Source organism: Colletotrichum higginsianum, chromosome 2, assembly GCF_001672515.1.
Source record: "Colletotrichum higginsianum IMI 349063 chromosome 2, whole genome shotgun sequence".
In the NCBI taxonomy this organism is placed as follows: domain Eukaryota; kingdom Fungi; phylum Ascomycota; class Sordariomycetes; order Glomerellales; family Glomerellaceae; genus Colletotrichum; species Colletotrichum higginsianum.
This window is the reverse complement of record NC_030955.1, coordinates 4193482-4220284: the sequence shown is the minus strand read 5'-3', so window position 1 is coordinate 4220284 and position 26803 is coordinate 4193482. Positions and strand designations below refer to the sequence as shown.

The 26803-nt window shown below is 58.5% G+C and overlaps 8 protein-coding genes across 8 annotated transcripts; 5 read left to right on the top strand and 3 right to left on the bottom strand.

Moving 5' to 3' along the window:
* Positions 1 to 680: 680 nt before the first annotated feature.
* On the bottom strand, positions 681 to 2582 carry CH63R_02970 (Autophagy related lipase; the record flags this gene model as incomplete). The annotated part of the gene is made up of 1 exon (XM_018297945.1): positions 681 to 2582. The coding sequence occupies one exon, from the start codon at positions 2580 to 2582 to the stop codon at positions 681 to 683; it is 1902 nt and encodes a 633-aa protein (XP_018162761.1).
* Positions 2583 to 4042: 1460 nt separating this feature from the next.
* On the top strand, positions 4043 to 6405 carry CH63R_02969 (Vps9 domain protein; the record flags this gene model as incomplete). The annotated part of the gene is made up of 2 exons (XM_018297944.1): positions 4043 to 4362; positions 4416 to 6405. 2 exons carry the CDS (start codon positions 4043 to 4045, stop codon positions 6403 to 6405), a joined length of 2310 nt encoding a protein of 769 aa, XP_018162760.1.
* A 1015-nt stretch (positions 6406 to 7420) lies between these two features.
* Positions 7421 to 10096, bottom strand: CH63R_02968 (Alpha-sarcomeric (F-actin cross linking protein); the record flags this gene model as incomplete). Its single annotated transcript, XM_018297943.1, has 4 exons — positions 7421 to 8300; positions 8365 to 9344; positions 9409 to 9475; positions 9579 to 10096. The coding sequence occupies 4 exons, from the start codon at positions 10094 to 10096 to the stop codon at positions 7421 to 7423; spliced, it is 2445 nt and encodes an 814-aa protein (XP_018162759.1).
* Positions 10097 to 12572: 2476 nt separating this feature from the next.
* CH63R_02967 (FAD linked oxidase) lies at positions 12573 to 14492 on the top strand (the record flags this gene model as incomplete). The annotated part of the gene is made up of 2 exons (XM_018297942.1): positions 12573 to 14198; positions 14460 to 14492. The coding sequence occupies 2 exons, from the start codon at positions 12573 to 12575 to the stop codon at positions 14490 to 14492; spliced, it is 1659 nt and encodes a 552-aa protein (XP_018162758.1).
* A 2167-nt stretch (positions 14493 to 16659) lies between these two features.
* On the top strand, positions 16660 to 18305 carry CH63R_02966 (C6 zinc finger domain protein; the record flags this gene model as incomplete). Its single annotated transcript, XM_018297941.1, has 4 exons — positions 16660 to 16719; positions 16782 to 17276; positions 17331 to 17477; positions 17532 to 18305. 4 exons carry the CDS (start codon positions 16660 to 16662, stop codon positions 18303 to 18305), a joined length of 1476 nt encoding a protein of 491 aa, XP_018162757.1.
* A 767-nt stretch (positions 18306 to 19072) lies between these two features.
* On the top strand, positions 19073 to 20130 carry CH63R_02965 (Proteasome subunit alpha type; the record flags this gene model as incomplete). The annotated part of the gene is made up of 4 exons (XM_018297940.1): positions 19073 to 19103; positions 19225 to 19290; positions 19350 to 19737; positions 19797 to 20130. The coding sequence occupies 4 exons, from the start codon at positions 19073 to 19075 to the stop codon at positions 20128 to 20130; spliced, it is 819 nt and encodes a 272-aa protein (XP_018162756.1).
* A 197-nt stretch (positions 20131 to 20327) lies between these two features.
* Positions 20328 to 20816, bottom strand: CH63R_02964 (CHY zinc finger; the record flags this gene model as incomplete). Its single annotated transcript, XM_018297939.1, has 3 exons — positions 20328 to 20647; positions 20712 to 20755; positions 20812 to 20816. 3 exons carry the CDS (start codon positions 20814 to 20816, stop codon positions 20328 to 20330), a joined length of 369 nt encoding a protein of 122 aa, XP_018162755.1.
* Positions 20817 to 21319: 503 nt separating this feature from the next.
* CH63R_02963 (DNA repair helicase rad25) lies at positions 21320 to 23785 on the top strand (the record flags this gene model as incomplete). Its single annotated transcript, XM_018297938.1, has 1 exon — positions 21320 to 23785. One exon carries the CDS (start codon positions 21320 to 21322, stop codon positions 23783 to 23785), a length of 2466 nt encoding a protein of 821 aa, XP_018162754.1.
* Between the last annotated feature and the right edge of the window lie 3018 nt (positions 23786 to 26803).

Below are 26803 nucleotides of genomic sequence, written 5' to 3'. Positions count from 1 at the left end.
CGGTTGGGGGTCGAGGGAGGGTTATATGGGGGTCCCCTAACCCATTTCTGCCGCGCAGTTGAAGGGTGCAACGTGGTAGGCCGCTCGACCGATGGGAAATGAGGTGCGTTGTTGCGGGGGGTAGGGGGTCGCTTCTCGATGCCCTTCTCTCTTCGTCTTGGGAAAATGCAAGCGTTAGACGCGTCGCAGCTCGGAGGGGGGGGAAAATTCTGGAAGGTGGCGGCCGTCACAGCACTGGTGACGTCTAACCGTTTGTGCTTCCCAGGGACTCCCCGACAGGCACCAAGTGAATCGGGAGTTAGCGGGCGGCGGCCAGCGACGCCGGGTTCTTAGTGGGGCTTGGCCTAAGGGCTGCAAGTCCGCGTGCGCCGTTGCACCTCAAACCTGAGCCAGTGACAGGTGATGTAGTTCATTCCGTCCGTCAACCTCGATTACCACCGGACCCCCTAACCCTGCTATATCTCTTACCCTGATAAGTCCAGTTTGAACCCAGAAAATTGGTGTTGTGAATTGGAGGCCGGCTAACTTCAAAGCCGGCCACTATGTGTGTATCCTGTGGCCAGACGCCGTTTGCTAATGACTCATGCAATGCTCCCATATCCGTCCAGTCCCAAAACAAAAGAGAAGAATAAACCCAGTAACAGTAAACAACATGCGTGCCCGTCCAACCTCACAGCTCCTCACAGCTCCTCGCTGCTGCTCTCGCTGCTGCTCTCGCTGCCCTGGCTCCATTTCTTGCACCATCCAAACCAATATCTCCTACGGCAGTGGGGGTCCGACGGAGGCGCCTTCGTGGGCGCTGATGTAGGGGTTGCCGTGGGAGCGGCAGTGATGCCGTGGGACGGAGTCGAACCAGGCAGCAAAGACGTGCTGCTGGTCGAGGTGGTCTTGTCCTTGCATCCAAACCATCCAGGGGTCAGACAGGTGGTGGTGGTCGCGCTGGTGGTCGTCGAAGACGTAGTCGTGGTGGTGGTGCTGGTCGTCGTCGTCGTAGTCTTGTCCTTGCATCCGAACCATCCGGGTGTCTTGCAGGTCGACGTGGTCGAGGTCGTGGTCGTGGTCGTGGCCGTGATTGGAGCAGTCGTCTCATCCAAGCAACCCCACCAGCCTGGTGTCTGGCAGGTTGCTGTCCGCGTACGCGTCTTGGAGGTCGTTGAAGACCGAGACGTTGTGGTCGTGTCGGTGCCGTTGCTCTCATACATCTTCCAGTTCGCACAATCGCGGCATTCGGGAGAGCCCTTGCACTCGGGCACGTTGTCATACTTCATGATGACGTCGTGGATCACGGACCGAATCTTGTGAGTTCCGATGCCGACTCGCCAGCCCTTATCGGCCACGACGTCGTAGACACACCTCAGTCCGGTGTGGCAGGCCGACTCCATGGCGTAGCCGGCGAAAGAGCACGTCGCAGTGGCCCCGTTGCAGGTGCCGATGTAGATGGGGTCCGCCGTGTGGCCAAAGTGGTACGCACCGGTGTTCTGGCGGGCCTGATGAACCACCTGATCCGCGCCGGGCGGCACGGGAAGACCGAGTCTGCCGGCGGCGAGCGCCTCCGGGACGGCCTCGAAGGTGACGGTGGGGAGGCCATAGGTCAGGCCCAGGAGGGAGCTGACAGCGCCGCCGAGCGAGTGGCCCGACAGCCAGATGTTCGCGTCGGGGAACAGCTCCGTGACGTTCGAGTACAGCTCCTTCGCCGCCGTGTAGTATCGGTGCTCATCCTGGAGTGCTTGCACAACGCACGTGTTGTTGCACGAGTACGTCGACGTGGCGCAGTCGCACACCTGATGCCAACTCCACTGTCCCTGCTGCGCACAGCAACAGCTGAAGAACAGATTGTCGTTGACCTTGTCGTTCGTGGTGGTCCCTTCTCCGTCAAAGATGGCGGTGGAGGTGCCCTTCAGCCCGATCACGACCGTGGAGTTTGTCGAGTCTGCCCAGATGTGGCCGCGCAGCCCGTCGGTTTCCCATCCGAAGTCGGCGCTTCTGTTGTACGGACCGCCGACCTCTTCCCAGTCGGCCTGGCCCTCCTCTTCAATGTACGCGTTCGCAGCCATGATCGCTAGGCTGATGACGGTGGCTCTATCGGTGATGTTGGGTCCGGGAACCTCGTCGAGGGTCCAGTCAGACGGCGACATGATGTTAACGTAGCCGCGCTGTCGAGCCTCGGTGACCATCGGATCGACGACGGACGGACGACGGTCGATCATGCGCTCGATCTTCAGCGGCGCGCTCTGAACGGCGAGAGGCAGCAGCTTCTCCCTGTTGAAGCCGTCCTCCTCGGCCAGCCAGATCTGGCTGTCGACGCCGTCCGAGTGGCGAACATCCTTCCTCCTGTGCAGCTGGGGATGCCGATACGTGCCATGGTGGAAGACGTGTCGCAGTGTAAAGAGGTGTTCGGCCGAGGCAGGTTGTTGGGTGCTGGGCGGCAGGAGTGGTCCGGGGCGGAGGGCCGCCTCTTCGTTGTTTGCTGTCTCCCCAACGGAAGCTAGTGTTGGCGATATTGCGAGGAACGATAAGAGGAGGTGTGCCGTGACTCTGCCCGCAGAGGTGCAGTCCCCTCGTCTCCCCAGTCTCAGCTTCATGGCGGCAAAATATCCTACTGCTCAACGGCGGAGGTTCCCAGTCGAGAGAGAGAGGCTCGTCGGTAAGGCGATGCGATGGTGGTGTTGTCGCGGAGTTTGTGTGTTTGGAGGAAGGAGATAGACAATGATGCCGACATTGAGATGCGCCGACTGGCCCGTCCCAAGTTATGACAGCATCAATCAGGCGGACGGTGGGTGGGCGGTGCTTGCGTTGCCTCCGAGTCGCGGAGGGGTGCACAGACGCGACCCGTAACCCCCTTCTACTTCCGACAGGTCTCCGCCTCCAGATCGTTGATAAGATATTGGGCGCGAACACGGCAATCGCCTTAACAGATATCACTGGCGAGTACCCATTTTCTCATATCTGTTGATAAGACGCCACCAGGGGTACAGCGTACCGGCCTCCAGCATGTGACCAGCACCCGATACACTGCATGTCTTCTGTATCCGGGGGGCTGCCTGGTGCCTGGCATCCGCTGTTCCACGCCACCCCAAGCACGCCTCGACGGGGCAACTCTAGCGGACCTTCGGTTGCTCAGCGCATCCCGTCGCATTCCGCAGATGTCATGGATAAGACGGCCACGACCCGAGGCAGCCTTTACGCCCCTCTACGCCCCTCTACGCCCCTCCCAACAACCAACAAGGCGTTGTGTGTACGCGGAAGCCAAGGACAAGGTACCCCAATTGACGGTGCAACGCGGCCTCGTCACTTCTAGTATGCCTTGCGGGAGAGCGGAAGAGAGGAGGACTCAGAGGAGTCGTCACAGATGCAGCTCCTCCCCGAGCGAGGTTGATGGTTGACGGTTGACGCCACGGTCGGGAGGCTTAGGACTGAGGATCGTCCCCTGTCACCTTCGTGCCCCCAGCACACATGCATGCACTGAAGGTCGGATCCGTCTGCAGATGACACCTTCCAATAGGACACACGAGCGGGGGGGGCTTGGTACTGGTGGAAGCTAGCTACCCAGCTACCTTGCTTTTTCCACCTGGAATGCTGCGTATGGTGTACCTATGCCACCTCGTCGGAACTCTCAAGCTCCTCAAAGGCCATCAACCTTCAACTCCTTTGCGCCGGGTCAAAGACAGAGGTCGTGCACCCTTCAACATCCCCTGACATCATTTTGCTAGAGATGCGAATAGAAACATAACTGCCATCTTTGGCCATCTTACAAGCCATCATCATCCCTGCTCCGCCGCTCCATTTATGGCATAAACCCGCCCGCACGCGACTCGACTGTCCCGCGTAGCACTGCCAGGGATCTCTTTCCTCTGATATCGGGTTTCAAGACCGCTTCCAATTCTTCATGCCGTCTTGACTTGACTACAACGCACCAGGTACGTGGTCTTTTTTTGTTCCATGATAATCAGCTTCTCCCCTTTGTCTCTTCTTCTTCTCTCCCCCTTTTACCCCTCGGATCGTTCAACTGACGGGTATGATGGCATCCAGCTTCGTCGAAACCATGTCCTCCACTGGCCCCTCCAGATCCCCGGCTGCTCGCCCGAGCACAATACGGGCGCCGTCGTTTACTCGGCAGAGCGAAGACAGCGATCCTCTCCGCGTACCGAAGCGAGCTCAAACATTCCACAACGGGACGACAACCGATCCTTTGGCCGCCGCGCCGGCCACCCCTGGGAAGCCGACCCTAGCGAATGAGCCCGAGGCTCCAGACGCGTTCGAGACCGCCGGTAGGCCCTCGACAGATAACGATGATGGGTTCGATGGCAGAGGCTCCGTGGACCTCGGCGAGCTCCCGATCGAGCTGGTGAGCTTGACGGATAGGTACGATGCCGCGCCGTCTTCCGACCTCCCAGCCAGCTACTGACAGCGCGCAGCTTCGTCGAATCTTTGACCACCAAAACCTATCCGACGCCGTTGACCTTGGACAAGGTTTCCGAGCTTTTCCAAGACTTTTACCAGGTCGCATCCACTCACGTCAACACGCACGTCTCGAGCCTGATCTCCCGGCACAATCGGGATGCGTCCCCTGCGCCGTCCGCGTCATCCAAGGTCTCCACAGCCAGCAGGCTCCGGGCCAAGGCGGCTTCTCTCGGGAACAAGGATAAACCCAAAGTCCTCCCCAGGCCCGAGCCGGAGCAGCAGATGATCACCGCGGAGGAGCTGGCCAACAAGAAGAAGGCGCGCAAGGCCATTGAGGCGAAGCGGGGTATCATTGAGGAGGCGGTCGAGAGACGGCTATGCGAGGGCATCTACCACAAGATCTACCGCCACAAGAGCACGCAAGACGAAGCGCAGGATTCCAAGCTACGGTCCAAGACTGCGGCCCTCGCATTGGTTGGGATCGGCCCGGCCGACCTTGGTATCGACCTCGGCGAGGATGCATCGCAGACCCCGGAGGCGGCTGCCGAAAAGGCGGAGGAGATCAGGAAGTCGCTCGAGCAAGCAAGGAAAGACCTGATTCTCATGAACGAGAAGCGCTATCCGCTCGGCAAGGTGCACCACCTGAAGGCGGCCCACAAGAGCATCGTCGAGACTCTGGCGCAGTTTCACCCCTCGGCATCTGCGGATGAGATCATGCCCATGCTCATCTTCACCCTCATCACGCTGCCGCCCGAGCATCTCAACGTCATCAGCGACCTGCACTTCATTCAGCACTTTAGATGGGAGCCGAAACTGACGGGCGAGGCTGCGTACTGCCTAACAAACCTCGAGGCGGCCATTAGCTTCCTGGAGACGGTGGATCTTTCTACGCTACGAGCCGACGAGCTGCCCCAGGGCCCCGCCAGGGACCCGAGCCAACCGGGCACGCCTCGGGCTGACACCTTCCCTCCGGCCTTCCCGCCTGGGTTGACGGTGACGGCGGATTCCACGGTGGAGTCCGACCCGGACAATGCCACCCCCACGAGGCCTCTGCCGTCGTCTTCGGCATCGTCTGGGCTCCGTGCTGCAGTTCAGGCTCGGAATAGAAGACTGAGCGAGCTGGTCAACACGCCTGCCCAGGCCATTGGCGCCGCCAGCGACGCCGTGCTCAACACGGCCGACCAGCATCTGAAGACCATCTCGACGAGCTTGGGCGACAGTTACAAGTTTTTGGTCGGCAAGTTGCGCGAGACCCAGGGCACGCCGACCGAATCGGGCCAGGGCCTTGTCGTGCCCAAGACGCTCGACGACGCCAGGAAGCTGATGAGCACGCCGCCGCCCGACGAAGAAGGCTCCGTTAGCGGAGCCAGCTCTGTACACGGCACGGAGGAGGCCGAGTCTACCCGTCGCCCACCCGTCCGCGAAGACAAGGTCCTGAACCTCATCGGCGGACGAAAGCCGAGCAGGGACCACAGCGCAGACAGCTCCCGGAGCGTGAACAGCTCGAAGAAGGTGCTCTTTGCGAAGGAAGGGGAGAAGGACCTGGCGACGCCGTCTGTTGCGCCCGTCACTAACCCTCTCGACTCTGTGCGGAACTTTGGGAACTCGTTCTCCAGGTTCTCTGGAATGAACATGATTCGCGGTCTGAGCCGGACCGCATCCACGCCGATTCCTGCCAAGGAGGCGCCGAAGGATATTCCGCGGGAGGGAGCATCAAAGGATGTCGCAGCCAAGGTGGCCGACGGCGGTGATCTGGCAAGTGTACGTTACCTCGGAGAACGACCCGAGAGACTTGTAACTAATGTGGCTCGGCAGGCTTTCCCCGACATCGCCGCTGCTCTGCCACCCAAGCAGACACCCAAGATCAACCCGCCAAACAAGCGGTTCATGGAGTTGCAGAACCCCGGCGACCTTAAGTTGGGCGAGGTTCTGGATCTTTTGCGCGACTACAGGCGGCTGGCTAACGCACTAAAGGACATGGGGGCGTTTGATGGGCCCAAGTGAAGTTGGGGGGATAGACAGTGGGGATCGGGGAGGTTAGAGATACGGCCAAGGCAAGCTTGATGCACTCATTTATTGGACTCTTTCTGGCGGACATGGATAAGCATACTGGACACTGGCGTTTTTGATAGTTGGACTGCGGCTTTCTCGCAGTGAACATCGGCCTGCCCTACATGGGCAAAGACACGTAACGCAGACGCGAACTTGGGAGGAGAAAGGAGGATGAAGAAGAAGAGGGCACAGACAGGCACAGACAGACACACTGGACAGTTACAAGGGGGAAATTCCGGGTTGGATTATTAGGTAAGGTTTTTTCTACAGAAACAAATGTCGAAAGGACTGTTATATCCGGCTGAGGGACAGCTCGCCGCCCCCCCCTTTTTTTTTGCCTTAACACGCCATTTGGGGGGGAGGGGGGGGGGGGGGGGGGGGGGGGGGGCAGTCAATGGTTCTACGTGTCGTCTGAATATGTAACATGACAGAATATGGGAGAAACGAAGACGAAACATAGATTTGCCTCCCTCTCTCCCCTCCTTGTCTGTCGCGGCCAGAGCAGCGCCCAGAACACCTAGAAACTATGCTATGGAAACCATGCTTGCAAGAGCATTTGATGCTGCTCGGGGCCAGACATCGAGCCCGATGCCTCCATCCCCACCCCCCCAGGGAGACCCTGAGCTGTTGTGTGTTTTGCTTTCCTGCTCTCCTGCTCTCCTGCTCGCTTGCTTCGGATGTGTGCGTGTATGTGTATGTGTGTGGTGTATGAAAATGACAAATGAGAACCTTGAGAGAACAGAATCCCGCCGCCGATGGCCGCCCGCCTGGGCCGATTTTCCGTAATGTTCCCTAGTGTGCGTATGTGTTTGGTTTGTATTGTGCGTGTGTGCGTGTGATGTTTGGCTTGTTTTTTGACGGCGAACCTTTTGTTGATTGATACTCTTTTGTGTGTGTGTGTGTGTGTGTGTAGGGGTTTGTTTTTCTCTTCCTTGAGCCTACCTCCAGGCTTACCTCCCTCCCTCCCTCAGTGATTACCATTCAGCTTGGGATCCTTGGGCGGTAGCATGCTGGCGCGGTTGGTGCGCTCCTGCAAGACGCCGCTGGGTACGGCGGTGCCCGCCTCCTTCTCGTCGCTGATAAGTTTGTCCATGAAGGCGATGTAGTCATACTGCGGCATGCCGCGGTCCTCGGCCGTGTCCGGGCCGTTGTGCGGAGGGATGATCTCGATGAGCTTGTCAATGACCTCGTCGGGGACGAGAGAGTGGCGGAGGTCCATCTCGGTGACGTAGGGCTTGCCGTCGGCGACCTCGCGGAAGGACTGGAAGACCTGTTCGGCCGTGTTCTGGTCCTCGGTGACGTCAACCATGAAGCGGATGAACTGCTCAAAGGTGACGTGGTCGCGGCCCTTGGACGTGTCCATGAAGTAGTCGTGCATCTCGTCCTCGGAGAAGACGAGGCCCAGCGAGGCCAGGGCGGCGCTGAACTCGAGCTCCTGGAGCGAGTTGGTGTCGTCGCGGTCGAAGTGGCGGAAGACGGACTCGAACTCCTCGAGCTGGATCGGCGTGAGGTTGGTCATGTTGCGCGCGACCATCTGGTTGTCGAGGAAGGCGAGCTTCTTCTGCACCGACGACTTGACGAGGCCGTGCTCGTAAACGAGTTCGTCGTACGTGTACGTCGTGAAGTCGTTTTCCTCAATGTTGGCCTCCTGGCACTTTGCGTCCACGGCGGCAATGGTCTCGAGGTACTTGTCGAGCGGCGGCAGGTTGTCGCTGAGCTTGCGGACGTGGTGGAGCTGGTCCTCGACGTCGCCATCCAAGCCCGAGATTGCCAGCTGCATGGTGTTCAGTGCCATGGCGAAGTCGTTGGCCTTGTCGGCGAAGGACTTGCGCAGCGCGTTCTTGATACTGCAGCCGTATGTTAGTACCGAGACAGGTTTCGTATCTGCGAGGAGGGGGGTGTGGCGCTCACTCCCTGATGGTCTCGTTGATCAACTGCGCCCGCGTCATCTCCGTCTTTGACAGGCCAGACCACTCCCTCTCCATCGTCTCGAGAGACAGCTCTGGCGGAGGGTCATACGGCCGCAGCCGGTATGTGCCCAATTTGGTCTTGATGTTACCTAGCAGGGTCGCAAGCTCGCTCTTTTCGGCAACCCATTCCCTCTTCCTCCCGCGCTTGAAAGCGGCGAACTCGTTTGCCTGCGCTTTGGCGTCGGCATAGGTGCCCTGAAACGTCGCCCGCTGCCACTTTTCAATCTGCTCCTTGATCTGCCTCAGCAACTCCCTCATCCGCCTTTCGTACGCACTCTGCATCTCCCAGGCACCGGCCATGTTGTTCACGAACTTCTCCACCCGGCGTCCTGCGTTCTCGACCTTCTCCATCTGGGAGAATGCGTGGAACCAGTAGGCGATATACGTCATCAGCGACCTCTCATCCGGCTTGGCCACGTCGCACACGTCCTCGACGTCCAGCAGCTTGGGGATGCCAATCTCCTTGTGCGCGATGTCAAAGGCCATCTGCATGTTGCCGCGGTGGTCCGACTTGTCCAGGGCATCGTAGTCGATGAGGTCCGGCCTGTGGATGTCCAACAGGGCGCAGAAGGCGAGTCCGTCATTCCAGCTGCCGCTGAAGTCGCGGACCTCGACCTCGTCGTAGCAGGCCGTCTTTCTCTGACACCACAGCAGCAGTCCTTCCTTGGCGGTCATGCCCTCCTCGTTGATGTCACTGATGGTGAAGCGGAGAATGAGCGTCCAGATCAGACCGAGGATGATCTTCCGGTTGCCGTCGACGACATCCTCGGCGCCGATGTTGGTCATCTGGATGCCGCGGGCCTTGATGAAGTCGAGCGCCGTGTTGGCATTCTCGAACCGCTGCACACGTAGCTTGGGCTTCGAAGCGTAGCGCCCGAGGGTGTCGTTGGATAGGCATTCCAAGAGGTGGATGAGGAGGACCTGTGGTGGTGGAAGTTTCTGTAAGCCAAGAACCCCGCAATGAGGAAATAGGGGTTCAACTAACACCGTCGCTGAGATCAGCTACGAGGTCCTTCACCGCAAGCTGGCGAGCCTCCAATTTGGTGTTCATCCTGCGAGAGAAACAGTTGTCAGTGAGCGTTCGCGATCCAGTCTCGCCCGTATGGCGGTCCGGTCTGGGAGGGGAGGGGCGGCAGCGGCTGCATCCGATCGTACCATTTGGTGAAGGTCTTCTGCTGGACCGTGATCCATTTCTGCTGTTCAGCAAACGCCATCCTCGTCAAGCCCTGATCATGCGGCGGCTCAAGGGCGGCAAGAGCGTCGGCGGGCGAGGATCCCGTGGCAGAGCGGAATCGATTCTTCTTCGGGGCGCCGTCCTTTCGTCCTAGCGCAAGATTGATGCTTCCCGACCTCTGCAGCCGTTGGGCCTGCAACTCCTTTTTGTCTCGTCGGGTTCTCGGGCTCGGTGAGTAGGCGGTTGTTGTGGTGCTGCTGGCTTCGCTGCTTGTGCGGTCGCGCGATACGGGGGATGTTTTCTCTGCGCAGGGTGAGGAGTGCTCGGCGGTGGTTGGGGTGGTAGGGGTCGTGGAGGCGGGTGAAGATGTAGTCGTGTGGCTGCCGGCCGAGTGGTCGTGTAAACAAAACTCGGGGAATTCCTCGTTGCACCCTTCGTTGCTGGGCAGACTGGAGCCTGACAGCGGACGCGCCCCCTGATGGCGCTCGGTGGACGTCATTTCGGGCGTTTCTAGTGGCTCGCTAACTCGGTTGGCAGCGCTCGACCGCTGCAGGCGCTGGGATGGGGTGCTGAGAGTGTCTTATCGATAGCCGCCCAACTGCCGGGGGGCGAGTAGGTAGTGGTACTTGGGGGACAGACAGGCTGCTTCGATGATCTTTCGTCGTTTTTTGTAAGTACAGAGAACTTCTGCCAAAAGTCACAAGGAGTTGGGGGGAAACAAAACAATTCGAGAATTGTGACGATTGAATGGAACGAAAAGGGGACCGGACGCATACAGCTTTGAAATATGGGGGTGCCCTTCGTCGTTTAATAACCGTCGTCCCGTCCTCTTACACCAGGCAAAGACAGACAGACCACACACCCTCTTCTAAGAACAAGTACAGACGAAAGACATCGCGCGGCAGTCAGGACGAGGTCGCCCCCAGCCGCGAGATCCCTTCTGAAACAAGAGCCTGTCTCCCGCCTCTCCACGCAGTCCACTCCCACGATCAGGATCGCTCTCCCTTCGTCCCAGCAGCCCTGGGGCCCCCCGTCCCCCGTTGATCCCGCCGCTAGATTGAGCCTTGGAGTCTTTGACTCGTCGTCACTTGCCTCCCCAGGCTCGTCGCCCCCGGCGCAGAAGGGGTCCGCCCCTCTCGTCCCACTGTCGAAGCCACTCATGCATGCCATTATGCTTGAAGGTGATCGACAGGGATCCCCAAGGATGCCGTGGCGGCCGTGGTTCCCAAATGGGCATGTCATGTCTTCGTCGTCGCGGATAAGTCAGTTACAAGAGGAAAGGAGGAGACTTGCTGGACCTGTCTTATGCCGTTAGCCTGGATATCTTCGCTGGCCATCCCAGACACTAGGCTGCTCCGGGCTTCTAGACTTTTGGAATGCTCCTCCCGTCAGCCACTCCCGAACTGGGAACGGCGGCCGTTACAGACTAAATTCCACTGGAGTCTGATGGCATGTCCACCATGTGTCTATCCTGCACATCACCCGTCACCCGCCCCGGAACTGACGTCGTGACGGCTCTTTGTGAGTGGACGACGGCCGAGATGTGCATGAATGCAACTCTGGCAACTCTAACGAGGGCGGCGTCAAGACATTGGACGGAGACTGACCAGGGACGCTCCGCCCGAATCCAAGTATTTCAGTTTCGTAGCTTGGAACTCAGTGGCCGCCGGCCTAAAGTCTCGTCGGAATTGTCGTCTGCGACCCCTCACGAACCAGGCGCAAGACAGGATCTTCGACCCGACCTGTGTCCCGGCCGGATTGCGACATTTTTGCCGGTCCTGGCCGAGACAACGGGGGTGAGATGAAGAGTGACGAGGTCGGACTGCGTCCCAAACATGGGAGGAATTTACAGCCGCAAAACCGAGACCAAACACCACGAGAACATTGGCCGAGAGAGTCGGGTCTGTTGAGAAGGACCATGTGTCCTCTCTCTCTGACACCTGGCTTTCAGGTTGTCTGGTATCGCAAACGACGCCCAGAGTGAAAAAGAACGATGCTCAATGCACAATGAATCTGACAGGGTGAGACACACAGCCCCCTGCTCTCGGAACTCGACATGCAGGAGTGTGTCTTGGTGGATGTCATCCAGCAAGGACTGAGCCTGGAGATTCATCCTTTTCTGTGTTTGTGTCTTGACAGTTGCTACGGAGATGCTGCCATCTGCCGGTTTTCAGTCTTTCGGTCGTGTCACGCTCATTGTTGACCACGGCAACAGTCTACCCGTAGGAAAAGAAGCAACGACGAGATGCGTTTTGGGGAGAATAGCTGTTGCATCGAGTTTCAGACCCCCAAGCTGTTCGTCCGGTTGACGAGTACATAGACATCCATCATGAGACTGATGAACTGAAGAACGGGTCTATGTTTTGATGACTAAGCACACCTCGAAGGAAAGCCAGATGAGAACATGTGCACTGTTTACATCGTCCGATGAGCTTCAAATATGAGCTTATTTGATCGGTTTCCTGTCACTGACAATCCGGCTTTCAGAGCCAGCCATTATCGATAACCAAGTGTCTGGTCAATCTTGCGAATTGTGAAATGCTAATGTTGGATGAATGAATGGATTGGAGATTCGACAAGTGGACCCACCGTTCGGCGAAACTGAAGTATTGCCGACGGCAAAAGATTTTTTTTCGCCGAGCGATGTCGATGACTGTGGCCGCCGAAGCTACAGGCGGTTCAGCAGGCTTCATTGCGCCACTGGGTGACCGATTGCGCCCCAGCTGTTGGCACGGGCGAGAATGCTACAGGGGGGTTGCTGCCTTAAAGCCGAAATCGGGGGGGCCTGTTGGCTCATTCAAGTATTTTGTGAACCTCGCACCTCCGAAAACATCTGCATCAGACTGCTGGGACCTCTATGAGAGAGAGAGAGAAGGGGAAAAAAAAGTGAAAACAGGTCCACCACCCAGTTGAGCCGGCGTCTCGTCCTTTTTCTCTTCCGTCCTCCCTTGTTCAAGACATACGCACCAGTCACAATGGCCTCTAGATCAAGAATCCAGCCCCTCCTCCGGAACGCGGCGCGGAGGCAATCACTCCTGAGCGCCGGTGGACGGCATGCTTTGCGGCCAGTCTCGGCCCCGGCCGCCGCCGCCGCCGCCGCCCGTTATATTACGACCACCGTCGTGAGACCCTCCAAGGCCGACGGCCTCAAGGAGATCAAGCTTACATCTGCGGCGTACCCGGACATCAAGCGGGACTCCCGCTTCGCCGAGGTCACCGACGCCCACGCCGCCTACTTCAAGGACCTCCTGGGCCCCTCGGGCGTCATCGACGGTGTCACGGCCGACGCGACGGACGACATCGCCGCCTTCAACGAGGACTGGCTGCGCAAGTACCGCGGCCAGTCTCGCTTGGTCCTCAAGCCCGCGTCCACCGACGAGGTCAGCAAGATCCTCGCGTACTGCAACGAGCAGAAGCTCGCCGTCGTGCCCCAGGGCGGCAACACGGGCCTCGTCGGCGGTTCCGTGCCCGTCTTTGACGAGATCATCATCAACATGAGCCGCATGAGCCGCATCCACTCGTTCGACGACGTCAGCGGCACTCTCGTCGTCGACGCTGGCGTCATCCTCGAGGTCGCCGACCGCTACCTGGCCGAGAAGGGCTACATCTTCCCGCTGGACCTGGGCGCCAAGGGCTCGTGCCACGTCGGCGGCAACGTCGCCACGAACGCCGGGGGTCTGCGCCTGCTCCGGTACGGTAGCCTGCACGGCAACGTGCTGGGGCTCGAGGCCGTGCTGCCGGACGGCACCGTCGTCGACGACCTCTGCACGCTGCGCAAGAACAACACGGGCTACGACCTCAAGCAGCTCTTCATCGGCGGCGAGGGCACCATCGGCATCATCACAAAGGTCTCCATCATCTGCCCGCAGCGCTCCAAGGCCGTCAACGTCGCCTTCTTCGGCCTCGAGTCGTACGAAAAGGCCCAGCAGGCCTTTAAGGCCGCCAAGGGCCAGCTCGGCGAGATCCTATCGGCGTTCGAGCTCATGGACGCCCGCAGCCAGGACCTCGTCCACGCCGTGCGCCAGAACAAGCGGCCCCTCGAGGACGAGCACCCGTTCTACTGCCTCGTCGAGACGAGCGGCTCCAACGGCGACCACGACTACGAGAAGCTCGAGGCCTTCCTTGAGGACGTCATGTCCAACGAGATCGTCTCGGACGGCGTGCTCGCCCAGGACGAGACGCAGAGCAAGGCCCTCTGGGGCTGGCGCGAGGGCATCCCCGAGTGCCTGGGCCACTGGGGCGGCACGTACAAGTACGACGTGTCGATCCCGCTCAAGGACCTCTACAAGCTCGTCGACGACACCAAGGCCAAGATGGAGGAGGCAGGCCTCGTCGGAGACACGGACGAGTTCCCCGCCGTCGGCGTCGTCGGCTACGGCCACATGGGCGACTCGAACCTGCACCTCAACGTCGCCGTCAGACGGTACGACAAGCGCATCGAGAAGGTCCTCGAGCCCTTTGTGTACGAGTGGATCCAGGAGCGTCAAGGCAGCATCAGCGCCGAGCATGGCCTGGGCGTGGCCAAGAAGAGCTTCATTGGCTACAGCCGTAACGAAACCATGGTCGGGCTTATGAAGCAGATTAAGAATCTCTACGACCCGGTACGTGTTTCCCACCGTCGTCGTCGCCCTTCTTTCCTCTTCCCCCATTCTTCCCTCCCTCTTCCCCTGGTCATCTTACTTTCACTCTGCCGGCTTACCCCCTCCACCGCCCCCCCCAAACTCTCTCACTTTCGCCTCACTGCTGCGTCATACTGTTCATCACCATGCAGCCCCCACATCGTGGACCTTGCTCTCACTTCATGGATTCATCGTCAGTCCTTGCCTGGAGCCTTGAAGGAATGCTAACGTCGGTCCAATTAGAATGGCATCATGAACCCTTACAAATACGTCTGAGCAATCGCCAAGGAACAATGGCCCCCCACATGACGCAGCGGAGGAAGTAGCCCTAGCCGTTGGGTGTGAGTCCGGCCGACCATCTTGTAAGCAAAACTGCGGGCGAGAAAGGCTCTAGACTCGTGTGACCGACCCAGGCATCTGTCCCGTTCTCACGTCACACCTGCCGGGTGGGTAACCCGTTTGCCTTCCCCATGCAACGCACTATTCGAGGATAAAAGCAGTTAGTTGCTTTGTAAGTGAGAGAGAGAGATAGATAGAGAGAGAGGGAGAAAGTCCCTTTTGTTTTTTTGTTTTTTTGTAAACCAACGGCATTTCCCCAGCCCCAACGGAAGCTGTGCTGGAGGAAAAAACATTGTTTCCTGATCGGGACATATCTTGAGATTTTGGTGCATCTGGGAGAGGGGAGGAAGAGCAAACAAACCTCGGCAAAGCGAGGCAACATACTAGGAGAATCGGATTGTGTATTCTGGAACACCAACAATGAACACATGCCATGCTGCCACCTGTCTTGTTTATCTCATTTCTCACTCTCACTCTCACCTTCACTCTCACCTTCACTCTCACCCTCAACCCTCCCTCAACATCCCACCGAAGTGTCAGATCTCCCTCTTACGCCTGCCGTTGTGACGAAAACGTAATGCTATGAGCGATACGACCCCGGACCGCCTCTCAGCCGCAGCAGCTTGGTTCGTACATTAGACAGGCGAGACATGCTGGTCCCGCAGACTTGAGTCAGCACCCCCTCCCCCCCCCGCGGCCTTGGAACCGGTGACTCGATCTTACCCTGAATGGTTCCCAAGACAAAGTTGACATGCAAAGGACGGGTGATGTGCAAAAGAAGCAAAGGACCCAAAGCAAATCGATTGGTCGCGATACGTCCCAGCCCCCCCGCGTTCCAAGAAGGGCAAATATTCAACTCCCAATGACATCGCCGTGTCACCGACTCCCGGTTCGGTGGTCGCGGTGTGATCATCAGAGTCCGTCTCTTGGATGTTCGTCAAATCCCCACCATCCTCCCCTCTAGTCCCCTTGTCTCCATGGTGCATGTCTCTCGGCGGCTCCCCCCCCTCCCCCTGGTCCACACGGGCTTTCCGCGCCGTTTGGCTGACCGGTTGCCTGTGGCGCCCTGGCAGCCCTGGTAAGAATCTCACTTGCTGCGCTCCCATTCGCTCCTTTACTAACGCGGCACTCGACGGCCGCACCGACGTCAGCTCAGATGCAGCCAATCCGGGGCCGGTATTCGCTCTCACCCCGTGGGGCTTCCGAGACGAACCCCTGCCCTCGGTCTGGTACGGCATGCAGCCCTACGGAGCCATACCTGGAACGTGCACATTGCCCGTCCGCGTCCGGGGGGCACGAGAGGACGAGGGATGGAGGGATATGAGGTCGTTCACACTTCCTTTTTTGATGACGCTCGATCGATAGTCTGCTTCGGTCGTTGCAAGCCGCGCCGCGGCGGTGGCTCTGAATGGCCGAGGCATCCCATGCCGCATACCTAGATAGGCACACGCGAATGGACAAACGGGTGGCTCACTACGTCCACTTTCCTCTTCCAGGCTGTCTCACCCGCCGCCTTTCTACTGCACATGTCTGCGGGAAAAGCAATGCCCAGATTTCGCCTAGATTCCAATAATCCAAGTGGAAAGGGAAAACATTCTGATCCACGCACTGCATCGCATCGGGGCCGCCCTCGCCGGCAGTAAATCTACCCGTGCACCGTCCGAGACTATGGCGGAGGGAGGCATGGGTTGATCGTCTCGGAGCGGCCTGGTGCATGCCGCAGCCGCAGCCGCCCTATTCGTCCAGGCTGTCCCGAGATCCTGAGTTCCTTGTCCATTGGGCGTGCCTATCATACCTTGTCGTAGCCCACCCTCGGTAGTAGGGCTGCAGTACACCATCAACTGGCTCCCGCGAGGCTATGCGTGTGCCCAAGGGCCCTCCCCCCACAGCTATCGAAACTGGCCCACGTAGTTAGCTACCGCTCCGCGCTCTTTGGCTGGAGGGGGAGGGCCGTTCGATGCCACCCCCTGCGGCTCTTGATATGATATATATCAGCGTGGGCGCTTGTCTCCCCCCGGTCCCTTGTTCGTCTTGACCATCCAAGCCGAACAATGGCCACTGATCTTTTGCACCATATCTATAACCGAACGTGTGTGCCATCAACATGGTTGGAGTCCGCGGGAAGTATAAGGGGTGTGAGACGTGTAGGGCTCGGAGAGTCAAGGTAAGCAAGCCTCCCGGGTCCTTGCGGCTGAGAACGGTTCGCAGCTTATGACTCAAACCTAGTGCGACAACGAACGCCCATTCTGCCGAAAATGCATCGACAGCGGCCGCGAGTGCGCTGGGTACGAGCGGGAAATGGTCTTCATCACCGCAACCATAGACGACGCCGGCCGCTGCTCGTCTCATCCGCCGCGCCAGGTGCAGTCGTCCTCGAGGAGGAGCGGAGGGGGACATCATGCTGAAGATACCCCGCCGCGCTTGACACCGACAGAGCCTCTGACGCCAGCCTGGGACGATTTGGTGTTGTTGTCCGACAACGATGTCGTGTATGCGGTGCAGATCGCGGCTTTGCACACCAGGCTGCAGAGCGTCGCGAGGACGCCCGAGGGGCAGGGCCAGGTCAAGTTTCGGGTGGCCTTGCCAGATTACTCGCCGGTCGACGTCGAAACCTGGGACAGCGGCAGCAACATGGACTTGGCGGCGCATACCATGGTCAGCCTTCTGCCCACGGGCAGCGATAACGGTGCCCCCGAGGGAATCTGCGCCTTTCTGTTCGAGGTTCGCAGCCAGTTAGTCTCCCCTCAGACAGACAAGTCCGCTAACGGTTTGTAGCAAAACACATCGTCTCTGGTGATGAACGGTATCACCCCTTGGGGCGTTCCCCAGGAGCACCTGGACGTTGTCAAGAAACTGGGCCCTGCCCATTTCCGCCAGTTTCCCACTCACCACTTCTTCGTCAGAGTGTATAGGAGCAGCGCTGTAAGTAGAGTCTACGTACGATTGCGGGCAGTTGGTAGCTAACCTATCGGTAAGATCACCCTCGCTCTTCTGCATAGAAAGGCAACGTTCCTGTCATCCATCGAATGGTGCACTGTCCCGTGGGAGCTGCATCCCAAGACTCCCCTGGACAGGCTTTTCGACATCATCGCCATCTTGCCGGGCATCTTGGCTCGAGCCGACCGAACGACACCATTTACCGCAACGCTGCAGCGACGGTTGAAGGCCCAAGAGCTGTTGGAGGGCTGCTTGCAGCTGGAAAGGAGGCTCGAGGAGTGGGAGTTCTTTGCCCGGGCCCCCACGGCCGAACACCCGTACGCATACTGGATAGAAGACCCAGACGATCCAGACGCGCAACAGATCCCATTTTCCGATAGCGTTGCCTTCAGGGACGGGATTTCTTCGGTGACGTTCTTGTACCACTGGATGGCGTTGCTGCTCCTTCATCGATGCATCGAAACCCTGCACCACACCATCTTCCAGCCCGTGATTGAGGACTTCCCCCACATGTACCCCGACCTGCCGCCGAATTTGCAGATCAACTTGGCCAGGTACCAGCAACGGCGGGACTTTGCCTCGAGAATATGCCGGGCGCTGGACTTTGCGCTGTCGACGAGCGTTCAGCCCGACCTGCTGGCGGCGCCTCTCGCCGTGGCCTTGGAGTATTACCGGGAAATCAACGCGTCTTCGAGGGATGGCGAGCTGGAGATCATGTGGTGCGAGAATTTCAAGCTTCGGTTGAGGTCGAAGGGACAAGACATCGCCAATGTCATCCAGAGTCGATCGTGGGCCGATATTGGAAGGGGTTGAACGGAGCCGGCTCCGATTTCGTCTTTGCTGGGTATATGCACAGGAACGATGGGCACGCAACACGAACCTCGAAAACCCTCACACGGTGATGATAGGATAGGTGCGGTGGTTTTGGCGCAGGCGCATTGCACTTCGGCAGCGGGTGGCTTGCGGTACACATTTGATGAGCTCTGCCTCTGCCCGCTCAATCGTCATAATGGGAATGAATGAGTCTTGGATCAAGTCCTGTCGAACAGGTCATGGTAGTCAGAGACAGTTGACAACACTGTATTATGTCTTGCTGTCGGAAAGGCTGCATTGTACAATGCCGCATACCGAACCCAAATGAAATGGTTAAATAGAGATCCAGCACCCCAAACGGGTTGCCATTTCATGATATGCAGTGGATCGTAGGTACATGTGTAATGAGTGTTGGATGCACTACTGATGATATCGATGTAAGGTATGCTGCTGAGGGCAAGTGGCGCTTGGACCATATGATGGCACGGGCCCAGCGGTCCTCCAAGCTCCAGGAAGGCACATTACCCGGACTTTCACCGGGCTGCGCGGGAGCTCCTGGAGCTTTTCAGCCTTTCCCACGCCAGCAGGTACCGAAGCTTCGTCAGACCTGCAGCCTGCCTCCATTCCATTACCTACTGCACTCCATCATCCTCCACCGACTACCGCACCCCTTCATCCACGGCGATTGTCCTACACCATCCAACAAGTCGCCAACGCAACCCGACACCACGCACATTTCCGGTTAACCAGACCTCCCATCAGTAACAATGGCTTCAGGATACGACAGAGCGCTGTCCGGTATGAACCCCTCCTCTCCCACCCACCCGCAACTCCACTGGCCCAAGCTAACACGCCGCCGCAAACAGTCTTCAGGTTCGTTAGGATCGCCCTTGCCCTGGATGTACCACACGACGCCCAGCTAATTTCCGCAGTCCCGATGGACACGTCTTCCAGGTCGAGTACGCTGGCGAAGCCGTCAAGCGAGGTAATGCTGCTTGCCCGCCGCAATCAAGGGCGTACCATCCCGGCTCACCAATGACATAGGAACGTGTGCGGTCGGCGTCAAGGGCTCGGATGTCGTCGTTCTCGGATGCGAAAAGCGATCAGCCATGAAGCTGCAAGATACCCGAATCACCCCGTCCAAGATTCAACTCCTCGACACCCACGTCTGCCTCGCGTTCGCCGGCCTGAACGCCGATGCCCGTATCCTCGTCGACAAGGCGCGGTTAGAGGCGCAGTCCCACCGTCTGACGGTCGAAGACCCCGCCTCCATCGAGTACATGACCAAGTACGTTGCCGGTGTTCAGCAACGGTACACACAGAGCGGTGGTGTCCGCCCCTTCGGCATCAGCACCTTGATTGTCGGCTTCGACAGCGGCAGCAAGGTCCCCCGCCTCTACCAGACTGAGCCCTCGGGCATCTACTCGGCATGGTACGAACCCGAGCATGACGTGCAACGCAACGAAGGCACTAGCTGACCCCCCTTCGCAGGAAAGCCAACGCCATCGGCCGTTCCAGCAAGACCGTTCGCGAGTTCCTCGAACGCAACTACAAGGAGGACATGGACAGAGAGGCCACCATTCGGCTTGCCATCAAGTCCCTTCTCGAGGTTGTCCAGACGGGGGCCAAGAACATCGAGATCGCGCTGATGGCGCCTGGCAAGACGATCGAGATGCTTCCCGTGGAGGAGATTGAGAACTACGTCAAGAACATTGAGCAGGAGAAGCAAGAGGAGGCGGCGAAGAAGAAGACTGGCCGCACGCCAGGCACCGGAAGCGCGGCGATCCTTACGAGAGGCCCGGACTCGGGCGAGGGTGATGAGTAAGGGGATGACGAGACCGAGGCGTTGCGGCTCGCGGATAGACGACACTGATGAAGAAGGTATATGACCAAATACCATTGTATTACCACCTTTAGACTTGGACGTCGCGGGGAATCTACAAAGACTGTGTCCTTGAAATCGCTTGCTGCCACACTCATGTTCGTAATCCAACCGCAAAAAAGACATCCACCAAAAAACATTTAACCGAGCTTGTCCGCGTCGTCGGTCGGGTCGAATATTGATCGCCCGGCAATCTGCCGGACACGCTCGTCCTTGATCATCCGGCTGTCCTTGCGTGCGTCCTCGCCCTCGACGGAGATGGCAGCCTTGGGCGTCTTGGCTTCGATGACGAAGTGGTTGTCGCAGTGTGGGCAGTACTCGTCAGACTCCTCGAACTCGGCGGCATCTTTGCGGAAGCACTTTTTGCACTTCTTGCAGGCGAAGACCATCTCGACGCTCTGCATCAGGGGGTGCTTCTCCTGCTCATGGTGACAATCGGCGCAGTCGAACCATTTCTTGCCTGCGGTACTTTCCGTTAGAGATGGGGGCGCGCATTCAGCGAGCAAGCGACGGGCTCGACGTACAGCAAGGCGACCGGATCGCGACTTGGGCGTTGAGAATGTGCTTGCTGTGGTCGTCTGTCAGCTAGCTGTCGGTCTGGCCCTTGACATGGAAGCAGCTTACCACATGGTGAATGTCCTGCGTGGTGTGGCGTCGGCGAAGTGAATGGGCAGACAGCCAGGTTGGGTTGCTCGGATGGGGCTGGAGGGGACTGATTCCGTTGTCCAAGGCGGTCGGTCAACTCGAAATCAGGCAAAGAACCTTTCTACGGTGCCTTGTTGAAGAGCCGGCGATTGCTGATAAATTTTGGCGGGGTCTGGAATCGCTGTTCCAGTGCCTCCCTCCCGCTGCGCACCCCGCGAAGTCGCTGAATTTGAACTGTATCCCTGTGAGTAGACCCACTAAGCCGACTGCCAGTGACAAAAACTACAGCCCCTGTCACAAAGATGTACCTACCGACGAAACTTTAACTCCGACTGCGCTCTCTGCTTACCTATCCAAGGTACCTATCGCTAGGTAGGCATTTCAACGACCTGCAGCCGCCGCCGCCTGCACTACATCCTTCGCCTCTCCAAAGCCCCCCCGTCCGCCGTTCAACTTCACCTCTCACCAAAGCCACACTCTTGCCACGATGCCACCGAAACGGAAGGCTCAAGGGGCCGTCACCGGCAGCATCAAGGCAGGAAAGGGCTCCGTGGTGTCGACGCCAGGAGGAGCCACTCCGAGGAGCATCGCTAGCGATAATGAATCCTCGGTGGTGGATCCTGTGAGCGAGTCCGAAGATGAGAACCTCGAGAAGAACGTCGACAAGTTCTCGGTCGAGGCCTACCTCGACAGACCCAAGACGAACGATTCCATGTCGGGGCTCTTCAAGAAGAAGCGCGACTTCTCTTTCCTGGCGCTCAAGCCCGATTACCAGAACCGTCCGCTTTGGATCGACCCGGCCAAGGGACGCATCTTCCTCGAAAGCTTCAACCCGCTTGCCGAGCAGGCGCAAGACTTCCTCATCACCATCGCCGAGCCGATCTCTCGCCCGTCCTTCGTCCACGAATATGCACTCACGACGCACAGCCTGTATGCTGCGGTATCGGTGGGATTGTCGCCCCAGGACATCATCAACACACTCGACCGGTTCCTAAAGATGCCCTTGCCCGACAGCATTCGCAAATTCATCGAAGGTTGCACACAAAGCTTTGGCAAGGTGAAGCTGGTACTCAAGAACACCAAGTACTTCGTCGAGAGTACGGACCCCGTCATTCTGCAGAAGCTGCTGAAGGATCCCATCATCGGGCCGCTCCGGGTACACGGCACCGAGGAGATCACGACAACCGCCGCTCCGAAGCAGGGACCGTTGGTCATCCCAGGCACGGCGAACGCTGCGGGCGTCCGCCAGGCTGAAGAGCAGAAGGCCAAGGGCCGTGAGGGCGAGGTCAAGGAGGGCGAGGTGTACGCGGCGCTCAACGACGACGACGATGACGACCAGGAAATCACCCACGCTTTCGAAATCTCGGACGAGGCGGTCGAGACGGTCCAGAAGCGATGCCTGGAGCTAGAGTATCCGGTGCTGGAGGAGTACGATTTCAGAAGAGACGAGGCCAACCCGAACCTGGAGATCGACCTGCGCCCGGGTACCTTGATTCGGCCGTACCAAGAAAAGAGTCTGAGCAAGATGTTCGGTAACGGCCGAGCCAAGAGCGGTCTCATCGTCCTCCCTTGCGGTGCTGGAAAGACGCTAGTCGGCATCACGGCAGCTTGCACCGTCAAGAAGGGCGTGATCGTACTCTGCACCAGCTCGATGTCGGTCGTGCAATGGCGAAACGAGTTCCTCAAGTGGTCCAACATCAAGCCCGAAGATATCGAGGCCTTCACCTCCGACAACAAGGGCAGGATCTTCCCGGGTAACACCGGCATCATTGTGACCACGTACTCCATGGTTACCCAGACCAGGGAGCGGTCTCACGAGGCGAAGAAGATGATGGACTTCCTCCAGACTCGCGAGTGGGGTCTGATGCTTCTCGACGAAGTGCACGTCGTCCCTGCCAACATCTTCAGGAAGGTCACGTCATCGATCAAGACACACTCGAAGCTCGGCCTGACTGCCACGCTTCTACGTGAGGATGACAAGATTTCGGACCTGAACTTCCTCATCGGCCCCAAGCTGTACGAGGCCAACTGGATGGAGCTTTCCGAGCAAGGCCACATCGCCAAGGTCCAGTGCGCAGAGGTCTGGTGCCCCATGACGACGGAGTTTTACGACGAGTACCTAAAGGCATCTGCGAGGAAACGGGCGCTGCTGTATATCATGAACCCACGCAAGTTCCAGGCCGCCCAGTACCTCATCAACTACCACGAGTCACGCGGAGACAAGATTATTGTCTTCTCGGACAACGTCTACGCCCTGAAGACGTACGCCGAGAAGCTGGAGAAGGCATACATCTTCGGCGGCACGGGACAGGCGGAGCGCATGAACATTCTCCAGAACTTCCAGCACAACCCGCAAGTCAACACGCTGTTCCTGTCCAAGATTGGAGACACGTCTCTCGATCTTCCGGAGGCCACCTGCCTCATCCAGATCTCGTCACATTACGGCTCCCGTCGTCAGGAGGCCCAGCGTCTCGGCCGCATTCTGCGAGCGAAGCGCAGAAACGACGAGGGCTTCAACGCCTTTTTCTACTCGCTGGTGTCCAAGGACACCCAAGAGATGTACTACTCGTCGAAGAGACAGGCCTTTTTGGTCGACCAGGGATATGCCTTCAAGGTCATCACGCAGCTGGCCAACATTGAAAAGACACCCGGTCTTGCCTACGCTGCAGCGAGCGAGAGACGAGAGCTCCTGCAAAAGGTCCTCATCGAGAACGAGGCTGGCGGCGAGGACGAAGTCATTGACGATCTGTTCCACAGCGGCACGATGGGTCGGGCGCCGCTCAGGGGCAAGAAGAAGGCCGCTGCCCGGAGAACAGCCGGTCTGCTGGGTGACCTGTCGGGCGGGCAGGATATGGCGTACATGGAGCAGAACAAGAGGGTCAAGCTCAAGAAGGCCAAGGGAGAGAGCAGTGCGTTCTTCAAGAAGATCCAGAGAGAAAAGGCCAAACGGTAGATTGCATAATGAGGATTCTAGGCGTTTTTTTTGTTTTTTTTTACTTTCTCACTGGAAGTATGGTGGCTTTGGGAAGCAAACGGCGAATTTGCTTGTAGTATAGATTACAACGTCAACGAGACTCGAGTCTGGACGCGGCAGGAAGATCACGTAGATCTGAACATGATGAACCGACACGCAAAGACGATTTGATCTCGCGTGCCATGCCTGCCTGGTTATCGTACCTGTGACACGAGAAGAGTTACCTTCCCGGCGCTGCCTCGACTGGAAACACACCTCAGAGTACTTCATGATGTGGCACAGCAAAAGTCAGGCGTGGAGACGTACAGTCCTGCCGTCATAGCGAGGCGAGTGTCGCTTCGCGGACCTACCAGGGCATCTGCTCGCTGTGACACTGCGTTATCAATTCGGACGAGTTCCGTCGTCCGAAGCGTCTGCACCCGAGCTGCTTGCATTTCGACCATTCGCGCTGGCGATGGACGAGGACACAGTCTGCAGCGCCGCGACATGCGGTATCTTCCCCTTCATTTTCTGACGATGCTCGTCCTCAATGCCTCCGAAGGTCATGGGCATGTCGCCCGGTTCTGAAGAGCGCCTTCCACGGGCTTATAACGCTTGGACTCCTTGGTTTCCCGTCCTCTGGTTGATATCGAGCATGTGGAGCCTGGTGGCGGAACCACGTCGAATTCCTGCCCAGACGGACGTCCGGGAGCTTCGCATGCCACAATCAGCAACGGGCGCCTCACCCCCTCCCACATTAACGTTCGTCTCGTAAAACGAGATTGGACTGCCAGGCATTTGCTATTTGTCGCGAGCCACCGTTTCGGGGGGGGGGGCGACAGACGGCGCGCCGGTTGCGGATGGATTGGAGGCCTCACCCCTTGCCGCGGTTCCTAGACGGCAACAAGTGGGGGGGGGGGTTGAGGGAAGTGTACATAGTATGTAGTTGCACCACCTAGACGATTCGGTTTGGCATCTATCCCCTGGGCTGTCGCCAGCCAGCCAGTCGAGGGACTAACCCTTTCACGTGGGCCGGACTGGCGAATTGCCCAGAAGCAGAGCACATGGTCTTGGCAGATGGCGGGTTGACTCGGGTGGCTGCAGTTGCTCACTCCAGCGTATCTGGGCTGTGTCTGTCGCCCGTTGAGAGAGGGAGGGCTTGGCGTCCAGGTTTGGAGATGAGCGTCGGTGTGCTCTGTGACGGCACGGATACCATCTCACAACTCGCATGCATGGGTTCGCTAAGACGGGACAACTGACGGGGCAGGGGGAGGGGGCTAAGTAGGTGTGTCCTGCCGGTTGACTCGTCGTCGACGACCTGGCGGTGAAGAACCAGCAAGAAGGACGATGGGGGGTTGCCATGTCGTCGAGGTGGTGAGATTGAGAAGTGACGGGCTTGTCGTTGGCGGCTGTTTGGCGATGTTTCTCGGGACCCCCAGCGAAATGCATGGTGGCCGAGGTCTGGACCCGGCCGGTATGGCAGACGGAAGAAGCGACCGGCAGTCCGCGGGGCGGCCGGGGTTGTGATTGGCGGCGGCAAAGGGTGATGGTTCGCAGTTTGTTGGCGGCGGCGGCGGGCGGCGGTGGCATGGCATTTGCCTTTTCCAACGGGTTCTTACCGGGGAAGCAAACCCTTTGGGCGTCGTTTGTTACGTTCTTCGGCGTCTGTCCGGTGGACATTGCCCTTCCTGGACATCAGCAGGAAAAGGAGAGCACCGGGGATTTCGGGTCGCTCAGAGGCCGCTGGCTGGTGAGCGGGTGAACGACAAAAAACCTACACTTTCACCCAAGTGAAAAGATGCTTGGCCTACCGTTCAAAACACTTGAGCTTACTTTGGTTGCCAGACATATCTGGCCGATCAGCGAGATCGCCGGGAGTCGAATGCTACACTGCACCAGCCTGTCCGTCCGTTCTGCACGGCCAAACACGTCATAGTGTGCCAGCGCATCTCACACACACACCCCTCCCGGATCTCTTGGTCTTTTCCTTGGGATGGTGTCGTGCCTGACTGAGCATGCCCGCCGTTCCTTAGCATCAGCCACCACGGCATGTGAACGCACGCAGGACGGAGTGATGTCAAAATCCAAAGCATGCTCTTGATGCCGCCTCGCCAGCGACAAGAAACCGGCTTCTGCCCCCCCCTCCCCCGGACGTGCGCAGCATGACTCTCAGAGGTCACAATACCATGGTCAAATAATGCCTCTTGACCCCTATACATTGAAACGGCATGGCGGCCAGAGGGATCGTCCGGGCTGTGCTGAAGCCTAAAGGGACCCCGTTCGCGCTGTAAGAGATATGTTGCGTCTAAAAGGGCGTCAATGGGCACCGTGAGGATGAAGGATCTGCCCCCGAGGATCCATCCATGGTCAGGTACGCAGCCAACGCCGCACCCACACGGGTTTGTCCTGAGCCCTGTACGGAACACGTTGGATGCAGATGCAGTCTGATCACCTCTTTTCGCTCACATCACCTTTCACTGCGTACGGCACATCATCGAGGTTGATCGCATCACCGCCGGGGAACCCCCTGTGACAGCAACAGCAGCAGCAGCAGCAGCAGCAGCACTACCACCACCACCACCACCACTACAGCATCTCGAAAGCCTTCCGGAACGATCATCAATCATCTGCGCACATCATTCATGTGCCGCCATCAGGTTGCGACGGCCAGCGAGTGACACGCGCCCGCTCCCGTCGGAAGACCCGATCCTCGACGGCGGGAGGAGAAAAAAAAAAAGGAGCGATTCCCCATGGGGACACTACATGAAACTGCCCTCATTCACGACACAACGGTCTCAGTCCTGCTGTGCGATGTAAGGTGGCACTTGGCCCTTAGCTCGTCGTGCTAACGGTCCTTCGGGGTGGGATTGGGTGCGACCCGTGAGATCTGTTTCGAGGCGTGCCATATCCAAGACACAAGCCAGGACAGAAACCACCCTACAAATCCCCTAAAAACCTCCCCCGACCAAGCTGGCGGAGTCGCTGGTGCCAAGCAACTTTAATTCCGTGGGGTGGGTC